The 12856-nt window shown below is 46.3% G+C and overlaps 2 protein-coding genes across 2 annotated transcripts in view; one reads left to right on the top strand and one right to left on the bottom strand.

The window, feature by feature from the left end:
- Positions 1–12856, bottom strand: part of PI4KA (phosphatidylinositol 4-kinase, catalytic, alpha) — a 167360-nt gene that overhangs the window by 66680 nt on the left and 87824 nt on the right. The window lies entirely within an intron of this gene.
- The window catches only part of SERPIND1 (serpin peptidase inhibitor, clade D (heparin cofactor), member 1), a 15284-nt gene continuing 7760 nt past the window's right edge, over positions 5333–12856 (top strand). Inside the window, exons 1-2 of the mRNA XM_011947311.1 lie at positions 5333–5599; positions 11030–11934. Of these exons, the coding sequence (XP_011802701.1) occupies positions 11046–11934 (889 nt within the window). The 5' untranslated portion in view covers positions 5333–5599; positions 11030–11045. The remainder of the gene's footprint in view (positions 5600–11029; positions 11935–12856) is intronic.

Here is a 12856-nt window from a genome sequence, read left to right as displayed (position 1 = left end):
GGTGAAACCCTGTCTCTACTAAAAAATACAAAAAACTAGCCAGGCGAGGTGGCGGCGGCCAATGCCCAGCTTAATTATTATTATTTCTTTTTTCATGCAAACAGACACCTTACTGATTTTTTACATTTTTTTGTAGAGAAAGGCTCTCACTATGTTGCCCATTGGCCTCCCCAAGCACTGGGATTACAGGCAGGAGCCACTGTGCTCAGCCAAGAATCATATTTTCGAAGACTATTTGGTGACACATGTAGAAATCACAATATGTCAAGTGAAAAAAAAGCAAAATGTATAAATAATATGATACAGATTTTTAAAAATCTAAACATATATGCACAGAACAAAGATGGGGAAAAGCAGCCACATATTAAGATTATTTCTGGGTTGCTAGGGATTTCACTCTTCTTCTTTAATGTCTGTATTTCCTAGAGCTCTTTCATGAACTTGTTCCTTTTACAATCAAAGGGAGGGTGCAGGTGCCGGTCAAGGGCTTGGCAACCTGTGTGGAAGAAGGTTCCACACCTCTGCTTGAGAGCCACCAGGGCACTGTGTCCTTGGGAAGAGTGGGCCAAGACCTGGGGGTGCACAGTGGGCTCTGGATAGGTGCTGAGGAGGTGGGGAGCTTTGGAGAGTGCTGTGTGGAGGGTAGCAGTAGACGGACGCGACAGAGGGCAGGAAATCTAGAGCCGCACACGATGTGGCCACAAAAGGACAGTTGACAAGGGGCTTCCAGTTCAGCTAGCGGCCAAGGATGGTGAGAGTAAGAATATGCAACTGTGGGACTGACCGGCTCTGAAGTGATTGGCCTCCCTGGATAAGTGATGGTGGAGATATGAAGGGGTTTCCAGACTGCAGAATTCAAGGCCTATGTGGCTAACGGGTTCTGGCACCTTCTAAAGAGAACTAGACTTTGGTGGTTATGGAAAGGGTCAAGCTTCTAGAATGCTTCCCTCTCAATGAGAACAGCAGCTCCACGTGGCTGGGAAGCTCAAAGTGATTTTGACACTGAAAAGAGGAAGTGGACTCTACCTTTGATTTGGGATCCTACTCCTGACCCTGTGAACTTCTTGGCTCCCTCCTGAGGACTCCGGCTTAAAAGTGGCCCTATAGGTTCTCCCTGCTCTCTGACTTCTCCGGGCCTGCTGGCCACTGTCTTGGCTGAGACTGCTCTAGTCTCCAGAAACGAGACCTGCTCGCTCCTAAAGAATATCAAGGTCAGGCCAGGCGTGGTGGCTCACACCTGTAATCCCAGCACTTTGGGAGGCTGAGACAGGCAGATCACGAGGTCAGGAGATCGAGATCAGCCTGGCTAACATGGTAAAATCCATCTCTACTAAAAATACAAAAAATTAGCCAGGTGTGGTGGCACGCGCCTGTGGTCCCAGGTACTCGGGAGGCTGAAGCAGGAGAACAGCTTGAAACCAGGAGGCTGAGGTTGCAGTGAGCCAAGACAGCGCCACTGCACTGCAGTCTGGGCGACAGAGTGAGACTTTGTTTCAAAATAAATAAATAAATAAAGGTCAGGGGAGAAGTGGAAAGACTGAAATAGATAAAGGATTCTAAAGAGATATAACAGCCAAATGCAATGCAGGAAACCCTGACCAGATAAAAATAAAAAAGCCATAAAATACATGTTTGAAGTCATGTATTGGAGTAATCTGAGTTGGACTAGACATGTAATATATGTGAGGCCTGTGATCTTCCCAGGAGTGATGGTAGCACAGCACAGGGCAGAGACCCTTCGATAGAAGAAACTTTACTGGTGCTAGTGCCCAGGGCAGAAGTGAGTGATGTCTTCTCACCTTCAAACATTCCAGGAAAATAGCCCCCAACACATGGAATTAAGTGGATATGGCAAAATATTAACTATTCTACCTAGGTTGTGGGTGTATAGATATTTAGTATTCAATTATTCCGATTTCTCTGTGTACGTATATGTATTTTTTTAGAGACAGGGTCTCACTCTGTCGACCAGGCTGGAGTACAGGGGTACAATCATAGCTCACTGTACATGCTCAAGTGATCCTTCTGCCTCAGACTCCTGAGCAGTTGGGACTATAGGTGTGTAGCATCATAGCCTAGTAATGCTTTTTTGTTTTTTGAGATGGGTTTTGCTAGCTGGGCACAGTGGCTCATGCCTGTAATCCTAGCACTTTGGGAGGCCAAGGCGGGCAGATCATCTGAGGTCAGGAGTTCAAGACCAGCCTGGGCAACATGGTAAAACTCTGTCTCTACTAAAAATACAAAAATTAGCCAGGCATGGTGGCAGGTGCCTGTAATCCTAGCTACTTGGGAGGCTGAGGCAGGAGAATCACTTGAACCCAGGAGGCAGAGGTTGCAGCACGCTGTGATTGAGCCACTGCACTCCAGCCTGGGCAACAGAGCAAAAATTCTGTCTCAAAAAAAAAAAAAAAAAAAGAGAGAGAGAGAGATGGGTTTTGCTATGTTGCCCAAGCTAGTCACGTGTACACACACACACACACACACACACACACGACAGGGCAAAAGTTCCAAAATTTTAAACCTGGTAAATCTGGGTAAGCGTATATAGGAGTTGTTCTACTACACTCTTTTTTCAACTTTTTTGAAAATTTGAAGTTATTTCAAAATAAAAAGTTTTCCAAACTTTAGTGATCCTCCTGCCTCAGCCTCCCAAACTGCTGGGATGACAGGTATGAGCCACTGTGCCTGGCCCCTCTGTATATTTTTAAAATTTCATGTTAAAAGATGGACAAGGCTGGATGAGGTGGTTCACACCTGTCTTCCTAGCTCTTTGGGAGGCTGAGGTGGGAAGACTGCTTGAGGCCAGGTGTTCAAGACCAACTTGGCCAACATAGTGAGACCCCACTTTTTTCTAACTAAAAAAATTTTTTTCAAGTTGGAAAAAATACCTACCCATGAGACAAGCCTTGAAACTGCAAAAGAACAATGGAGTATGTGTGACAGGAGGTACTACTCTACAGTGGGGGCTAAAGCCATATACAAGCTGTTACCACTAAATGGGAAAATGACTGAAAAATGTCAATGTCAAGAGGGATTGAAATCAAATTTTTTCAATAGTGGGTTACATGATCAGAAATCTAGACAGGAAGGAAACATACTGGCTTTATGTATTTATTTAGATAGAGTCTCACTCTCACCCAGGCTGGAGTGCAGTGGCACGAACTTGGCTCACTGTAACCTTCGCCTCTCAGGTTCAAGCGATTCTCCTGCCTCAGCCTCCTGAGTAGCTGGGACTACAGGCGTGTGCCACCACATCCGGCTAATTTTTGTATTTTTAGTAGGGACGAGGTTTCACCACGTTGATCAGGCTGATCTTAAACTCCTGCCTCAAGTGATCCACCCGCCCTGGCCTCTCAAAGTGCTGGGATTACAGGTGTGAGCCATCACACCTGGCCGGTACTGGCTTTAAAAATAACAGAAGTAATACATACACATAGAAAAAGGTCAAAGAAGTACATAGCATGAAAACAAATGCTGTGTCCCTTCCCAGACCATTTCTGTGAATAAATATGTAACACCATGGAACGATGAGGACTAACATTTCCTGAATGCCAGGCACCACTCTACATGCTTTCCACACATTCACTATCTCATTCCATTTTCACAACAACCTCATACAGTAGGTGTAACTGTCACCCTCATTTCAGAGAGCAGAACACTGAGAGCTGGAGGCCAAGGGGCAATTTCAGCCAGGGTGGCTGGTGACGCCTCAGTGAAACCAAGAGCGAACAGTGACAGCAGCGGCCACCTGCTGGTCTGCAGGGAAGGTGCCCTTGGCAGAAAGAATAGCAAGTGCCAGGGCTGTGCTGGAGCCAGGCTTGGCATGTGTGAGAACAAGAGAGAGATTGAGGGAGGTGGCCCCAGGAGGCGTGTGGGCTCAGGTAGCAGTCTCTGCCTATGGTGCCATGCTGAAGACTCAGTATTGTGTGTGGCAGATGAAGGCTCTAAGAAGACAGCTCTGACCAAAGCTAGAATGCAAAACCAGACTCAAACACAACCACTGGTCTGTGTCCTGAACACAATGGACCTTTACACCCTGGAATTTCTCAAACAGAGCAATGCACAGACACCCCCATGGGCCCCTTGCACACCCGCAGATTCTCCTAGGAGTCACATTCTCCCTTCAGATAGACTTTGGGTGCCGACACCGCCAAACACGCTCTCGAGGAGCAGTCTCTGTGATAAGCTGATCTTCCAGACAATCCAGAATATTCTTAAAACTTTTTAGATCATAAAATTTAAAACACAAATTAAAAAACAAATTATCATAAGGCTGGGCACAGTGGCTCATGCCTGTAATCCCAGCACTTTGCATGGCCGAGGCGGGAGGATCACTTGAGCCCAAGAATTCAAGACTAGCCCGGGCAACATAGTGAGACCCTGTCTCTACAAAAAAGTCAAAAAGTTAGCCACACATGGTAGTAGGCACCTGTATTCCCAGCTACTTGCGGGGCTGAGGTGAGGAGGATTGCTTGAGCTCAGGAGGTTGAGGCTGCAGTGAGCCAAGATCATGCTACTGTACTCCGGCCTGGGTGACAGAGTGAGACCCTGTCTCAAAAAACACATAGGGCCAGGCGTGGTGGCTCACGCCTGTAATCCCAGCACTTTGGGAGGACGAGGCGGGCAGATCACTTCAGTCCAGGAGTTCAAGACCAGCCTGGCCAACATGGTGAAACCCTATCTTCACTACAAATACAAAAAATTAGTTGGTTGTGGTGGTGCGTGCCTATAATCTCAGCTACTTGGGAGGCTGAGGCAGGAGAATCATTTGAACTTGGGAGACAGAGGTTGCAGTGAGCTGAGATCGCACTACTGTACTCCGGCGTAGGCAGCAGCGCAAAAGTGTCTCAAAAAAAACAACCCAAAAACAAATCACAAAATGTATCACAGCCTCAGAGATCCCCACGAATGCCTAAGTGGCCCTGAGTTTGGGAAGCACTACTCAATAATAGTCCTATCTGTCCCACAACAGACAGGAGTACTGGGCTGCACCTACTGGCAACAAACACAGCAACCCTTGACTGGAGAAAGGTCCATGCCACAGTCTCCTTATTCCGTAAGCCACTCATTTTGTCCTCTCTCTTCCACTTTTCACTGAGGAACAAGCTCTTGGAAGGATGGAGATACCAGCCTAGTGGCTGAGCCAGCCACATCAACCCTGGAGAGCAGGTGGAGGGCAGATGCTGTGATCATCCCAGAAGAGAAGACACAGTTGGAGGCAGATGCATGGTCTCTACTTTCAGCTACCCTCAATGCAGCCTGGTCCTCAAAGGCCAGAAGAGCCCCTTGTTTATGCGGTGACCTCAGGAAGGGCTGCTCCTGCACCAAGGCTATGAGTGCATGCTAACACAGTAACCATCATATACTCAAAATCTCAGCTCTAAGAACTGGAGATGAGGAGCTGCAAGCCACTCTGCAGTTATCAAAGGCACAGCTGAGGGGGTTTGTGCTGACCAAGCTAGTTGCCTGGTGTTTGGACTGGGACATATTTACTTTGGAAAATATGCAGCAACAGCCCAGCACCAAAGTTCACATTGAAACCCCACTGATGACCTTGGCTGCTTTCATCTCTGAAGCGCCACTTCTCAGAAGCACAGAGGTAAGTTGGGTTTCTAATATTTCTGCTGATCATAAATTATTTGTGGTATTTAAAGATAGGCAACTGGTTCATTTTTCTAGCAAACTAAGAATTCAGAAGCTTTCTACACATTTTAGAAGTGGGAAATGGTTTCATTTTTCAATCTGCCTGTTATAAAATTGTGTCAGTTGCATTGTTGGGAGAGTTGACAAAATTAAAATAGGAACTGTGGAACAGATGAAAGTATTGTACTTTTATTAATCAAACTGGGTAACTGTCCTGTGATTATGTATGAGAATATCCTTGCTTTTAGGTATTTTCCGTGAAGTATTAGTATTAAAGGTTAGAGGGACCGGGAACAGTGGCTCACACCTGTAATCCCAGCACTTTGGAAGGCAGAGGCAGGTGGATCACAAGGTTTGGAGTTCAAGACCAGCCTGACCAACCTGGTGAAGCCAAGTCTCTACTAAAAATACAAAAATTAGCTGGGCGTGGTGGCGCGTGCCTGTAATCCCAGCTACTCAGGAGGCTGAGGCAGGAGAATCGCTTGAACCCAGGAGGCAGGGGTTGTAGTGAGCAGAGATCGTGCCACTGCACTCCAGCTTGGACGACAGAGTGAGACTCCATCAAAAAAAAAAAGGTTAGAGAAACAAGATATAGGAGACCTACTCTCAAATGGTCCAGAAGAAAAAATGCATACGTTCATGCATGTGAGTACACACATGTACACACACACACGCGCGCACGCACGCACACACACACACACACACACAAAATGACAGGGCAAAGGTTCCAAAACTTTAAACCTGGTAAATCTGGGTAAGGGTATACAGGAGTTGTTCTACTACACTATTCTTTCAACTTTTTTGGAAGTTTTAAGTTATTTCAAAACAAAAAGTTTTCCAAACTTTAGGCAGTTACTTCTCTCTCATTCTGCCTGCTCTGTTGGGCCTGGAGACCACACGCCAGGAGGGACGATGGTTTATCAAGTGTTACACTCTGATGTGTGACTGAAAAGGCCAACCCAGCTCTGGCAATTAGCAAGAAAGCACAATATGAAGTTCCCAGGAAAAAAAAAAAAAAAGAAAAAAAAGAAAAACTTTTGAATGATTTATCGTTAAAATATATTGTTTCTCTTCAAATAGTCATCTGGATTTAATCACAACCTAGTGACAGTTTTTAAACGTCTTCTACGTTTGTTATACGAAATAGCAAAACAATAGGAAGATTTACCTTCAGATCTTTAATTTCAATCCATAAAAGATATCGGACATATTTTCTCCTTCCTCTGGTAAGGGAATGATGAAAACTATTTTTGGCTTTTCATCAGACAATGTGGGAACAGGGTATAAGAAGTTTCCAAATATAACTTCTGAATATCGGGATAAAACATGAATGTCTTTACTCTGCCACTCTATCGGGCCTCAGATGCATTTTCCTGAATGTGTTTATTTCTTCAAGTTAGTTTTTGTTTTCTTCTTTAACCTTATTTTTATCTGAGACAAAAACTTTTTCCCCCTTTGTTCCTTCTTCTTCTGGCTTTCTTTTTTAAAATAGAGATGAGGTCTTGCTATGTTGCTCCAGCTGGTCTTGAACTCCTGGGCTCAAGCGATCCTCCTACCTTGGCCTCCCAAGGTGCTAAGATTACAGGCGTGAGCCCCTATGCCTGGTCTTCTTCTTCTTGATCTTAGCCAGAAGGCCAAGAAGTGATAAGAGGAGGACACTTGAAGTGTAGCTGGGCAAGAAGCCTTCTACCAGCTGCTTACTTTCTTTGTTCCTGACTTTTTAAAGTGTGTTGCTGTTGATACCGATGCCTGATTCCACTCAGAAACTGGACATAGTTCTATTTGCAGCTACATACATACATTAGAAATCATTTCTAGAGGCCGGGCATGGTAACTCATGCCTGTAATTCCAGCACTTTGGGAGGCCGAGGCAGGCAAATTGCCTGAGCTCAGGAGTTTGAGACCTGTCTGGGCAACATGGTAAAACCCCATCTCAACCTAAAATACAAAAAATTAACTGGGCATGGTGGCATACACCTGTGGTCCCAGCTACCTAAAAGGCTGAAGGGGGAAGGTCTCCTGAATCTGAGAGGAACAGGCTGCAGTGAACCAATATTGTGCCACTGTGCTCCAGCCTGGGTGACTGAGTGAGACCCCATCATCTCAAAATAAAAAGAAATCGTTTCTAGAAACTGTTTTCCTGTGTGTAAACTAGCGGCACTGTAGCCTCAGGCAGGTGCTGAGATGGGGACCTGGAAAAGGCAACAGGCATTTTCGGTCAGAAACAATGTGACTTTCCTGCTCCAAAATGTGCAATTCAAAAGTGTTTCTCAGTTGTGACTAAAACAAACTTTGAGTTTACTATTTCAACAGTATTATTATAAAGGGAAGACCCAAGGAAGGGGACTGACACTGGGAAAACAGCTAGGAAGCTGCTCTACACGGCCAGGGAGTCTGGAAGCATTCTGGTACTCCAGGGTGAACAAGGCAGAGTGCTTGATGTGGGCTAGAGGCTCAACCAACTTGGTTCGAATCTAGCTACTGCCACTTATTCGTGACAGTGACGAAAGGCTCAGTCTCCTGATATGCAAAATGCTGGGAGGATGAAGCTGAGTTACACAAAGCGCCTTATACAGCGTGTCAGGCATCCAACAGAGGCCATTATCATCAACCATACTGACAGCATTTCAAGCAGAGTATCCGAACAGTTACCCCATCTTCAGGCCTAATGAGTTCAAATATTTGCCTAACAAGAGCAGACAGTAACTCTTACCTGGCCTCAACTGGCAGCAGATATTCTGGCCCTCAAATATCTACCTAATAGGAAATGGTCATAGACACAAAATAAGCTTAACAAAGGGCAGTGTTTTGTTTTGTTTTGTTTTTTTGAGATAAGGACTCACTCTATCCCCCAGGTTGGAGTGCAGTGGTGTGATCATAGCTCACTGCCTTGACCTCCCAGGCTCAAGTGATCCTCCTACCTCAGCCTCCGAAGTAGATGGGACCACAGGCGTGTGCCATCACACCAGGTTAATTATTTAATTTTTCTTTTCTTTTTTTTTTTTTTTTTTGAGATGGAGTTTTGCTCTTTTTGCCCAGGCTGGAGTGCAATGGTGCGATCTCGGCTCACCGCAACCTCCACCTCCCGAGTTCAAGCAGTTCTCCTGCCTCAGCCTCCTGAGTAGCTGGGATTACAGGCATGCGCCACCACGCCTGGCTAATTTTTTTGTATTTTTTAGTAGAGACAGGGTTTATCCATGTTGGCCAGGCTGGTCTCGAACTTCTGACCCTCAGGTGATCCGCCCGCCTCAGCCTCCCAAAGTGCTGGGATTACAGGCGTGAGCCACCGCGCCTGGCCTAATTATTTAATTTTTCATGGAGATGAGGTCTTGCTATATTGCCCACGCTGGTCTAGAGCTCCTGGGCTCAAGTGATCTTCCTGCCTTGGCCTCCCAAAGTGTTGGGATTATAGGCGTAAGCCACAGCGTCTGGCTGGCAGTTCTTTCTGGGGTGATTAGAAGTTGGGACCACATATTACCTGTCTGAGTCAGCATTATAAACACTTATGGCCACTGTCCTGGCAAAACATGGAAGCATCAAAGCTCATCTACCCAGAGTGCGGTTAACAACCAGGAAGTAAGCAAGAGAAAGACAAAGGATTTGGCAGCCAAAACAGATTTGACAGGCCAAGTCAGATCCTCCTCTGAACCAGTCAGGGAGAAAAGCAGGATTACCATAATGCCTCTGTGCTAAAAGCTTATCTTGTTTACTTAAATAAAGGGAGTGCCCCTCAGGTCTTGAGTAAGAGCTTGTTGACATCACCCTCACACAGACCTTATCTCTTGTTTCTAACCCTGTGTTAGAAGCAGTAACACAGAAGATTTAGTTGCACCTGACAGCAGTGGCAGCCATTGTCTAACAGATACAAAGGAGAAAAAAGTATACCTGTAGCAAGTGATACTACCTCTGGGGCTGCCACCATATCATCTCTCTACACCCTGAGGGGGTCCCAGCACCAGACAAGCCCCAAATTTTACGCAAATTAAACAACCCCAGGTCAGGTGTGGTAGCTTATGCCTGTAATCGCAGAACTTTGGGAGCCTGAGGTGGGTGGATCACCTGAGGTCAGGAGTTTGAGACCAGCCTGGACAACATGGCAAAACTCTACTAAACAAAATACAAAAATTAACCATGCATGGTGGCAGGCCCCTGTAGTCCCAGCTACTCGGGAGGCTGAGGCATGAGAATTGCTTGAGTCTAGGAGGCTGAAGTTGCAGTAAGCTGAGATCACGCCACTGCACTCCAGCCTGGGTGACAGAGCGAGACTCCATTTCAAAAAATAACAACAACAGGCCGGGCGCGGTGGCTCAAGCCTGTAATCCCAGCACTTTGGGAGGCTGAGACAGGCGGATCACGAGGTCAGGAGATCGAGGCCATCCTGGCTAACACGGTGAAACCCCGTCTCTACTAAAAAATACAAAAAAAACTAGCTGGGCGAGGTGGCGGGCGCCTGTAGTCCCAGCTACTCGGGAGGCTGAGGCAGGAGAATGGCGTGAACCCGGGAAGCGGAGCTTGCAGTGAGCGGAGATCCGGCCACTGCACTCCAGCCTGGGCGACAGTGCGAGACTCCGTCTCAAAAAAAAAAAAAAACAAAAAACAAAAAACAAAAAAAGCCAAATACAACAAAACAAAAAAACACAACATATTAAACAACCCCAAAGATTACACAAATTTCAAGTATCTTTAGAGTATCTGTTTTCAGAAAGCCTGACCCATGGACATTTTTCAACAGCATCTCCATTGCAAAGGTGGAATAGTGTGAGTCACACAGGCATGGTGAGTCCCTCTAAAGCACATCCCTGCTGGGTGCTCTCCAGTCACCAGCCCTGGGCGCCCCACTCAAACCCAGCTCTTGGTGAAGTTTCCCTGGCTCTCTGGGCACTTCCACTCCTACCACACAGGGTAGACCACACCCCTTTCCGTATCCCCCTTGTGCTCTGGCAGCATTATTTTCAGAGTCTTTGCTTTACTGCACGTCTGAACCATCTGTCCCCTGACTGGTCCATGAGCCCCTGGTGGGAACTTTGTCTCTGGTCCCTAAACACTGTCTGGCGGTGGTGGACAAGGTGTCTGGAGAAAAAGAAACTCCTCCCCGAGATGCCTGAGCTCCCAGGATTCTAGGTTAGTTTTGCAAACCTTTAAAGAAGGGATTTTCATCAAGGGGCCCATGGATCCTTCAGTGAGGTTTATAAGTCCCACATCAAAGGTTGGGTGTCTGTTTATCTACATCAGATTCTCTTAAAGTCCATGATCCTAAAACAGTTAAGAACTAATGCTGTGAGGGCCTCCTACTGGGTCAAAGCCACAGGGAACCTGCCATGTGGATGCTGCAGTGGGGTGTGGATCAGCCAGGCCGCCTTTCACTGTGTTCTGTTTTCCCTCCCAGCTTTAGCTCTGCCAAAATGAAACACTCGTTCCACCCAATTCTCATTTTCCTCATCGTAACATCTGTGTGGGGTGGCAGCAAAGGCCCACTGGATCAGCTTGAGAAAGGAAGGGAAACTGCTCAGTCTGCAGATCCCCAGTGGGAGCAGTTAAATAACAAAAACCTGAGCATGCCTCTTCTCCCTGCCGACTTCCACAAGGAAAACACCGTCACCAACGACTGGATTCCAGAGGGGGAGGAGGACGACGACTATCTGGACCTGGAGAAGATACTCAGTGAAGACGACGACTACATCGACATCATTGACAGTCTGTCAGTTTCCTCGACAGACTCTGATGCAAGTGCTGGGAACATCCTCCAGCTTTTTCACGGCAAGAGCCGGATCCAGCGCCTTAACATCCTCAATGCCAAGTTCGCTTTCAACCTCTACCGAGTGCTGAAAGACCAGGTCAACACTTTCGATAACATCTTCATAGCACCTGTTGGCATTTCTACTGCGATGGGTATGATTTCCTTAGGTCTGAAGGGAGAGACCCATGAACAAGTGCACTCGATTTTCCATTTTAAAGACTTTGTTAATGCCAGCAGCAAGTATGAAATCACGACCATTCATAATCTCTTCCGTAAGCTGACTCATCGCCTCTTCAGGAGGAATTTTGGGTACACACTGCGGTCAGTCAATGACCTTTATATCCAGAAGCAGTTTCCAATCCTGCCTGACTTCAAAACTAAAGTAAGAGAGTATTACTTTGCTGAGGCCCAGGTGGCTGACTTCTCAGACCCTGCATTCATATCAAAAACCAATAACCACATCATGAAGCTCACCAAAGGCCTCATAAAAGATGCTCTGGAGAACATAGACCCTGCTACCCAGATGATGATTCTCAACTGCATCTACTTCAAAGGTAAGAAGCACCTTTACAGTTCTCAGAGCACACCCACAACATACTCTTTTTGTATGTGGGTAGAGTGAATGCCCACATACGGTAGCTATAATTTATCCAGGAAAACAAAACACAAGATTGACTCTGGAACAGGGACAGGGAAGGCCAAGCTGAAGTTGACAGTAGCATCTGACACTTACTGAGCCCTAACTCTGTGCTTTAACAGAGACTTGTGAGGTCATCACTGTTATTAGCATCCCCATTTTACAGAGGAAGCCACCAAAGCATGAAGTAAAAGCATGGGCTGGGCACGGTGGCTCACGCCTGTAATCTCAGCACTTTGGGAGGCCGAGGTGGGAAGATCACTTGAGGTCAGGAGTTCGAGATCAGCCTGACCAACGTGGTGGGACCCCATCTCCACTAAAAATACAAAAATTAGCCGGGCGTGGTGGTGGGTACCTGTACTCCCAGCTATTTGGGAGGCTGAGGCAGAAGAATCACTTGAACCTGGAAGGCAGAGATTGCAGTGAGCTGAGACTGTGCCACTGCCTAGATGAGAGAGAGAGAGACTCCATCTCAAAAAAAAAAAAAAAAAAAAGGCATCCAGTTACTAAGGGGCACAGCCAAAGCTGAACCCAGGCAGGCCATCACTAGCAATCTGTTAAATTGGAAGAAATGATACCAAAACTGTTTTAGCATATGGCCAGCCTGGATCTGAGTTTTCTCTTTTCCTTTCCCAATTATCAATAAGCAGAAATATACACAAAAGGCTAAATAAATGCACCTGTGAACTATTCAGCTTAAACAGCTGACGCTGACATCTACAAGTGCTTTTCAGGATACTTTTGAACTACTGGGCAGGTGGGATGGAGAAATAAATTACTATTTCCCCAGCAACTGTTCTGGGCTGAGCACAAGGGCATTTTTTTTTTTTTTTTTTTTT

The sequence above is a fragment of the Colobus angolensis genome, unplaced genomic scaffold (assembly GCF_000951035.1).
Source record: "Colobus angolensis palliatus isolate OR3802 unplaced genomic scaffold, Cang.pa_1.0 Scaffold260, whole genome shotgun sequence".
NCBI lineage: Eukaryota > Metazoa > Chordata > Mammalia > Primates > Cercopithecidae > Colobus > Colobus angolensis.
The sequence above is the reverse complement of the archived record's forward strand: the minus strand, read 5'-3'. Positions and strand labels throughout refer to the sequence as shown.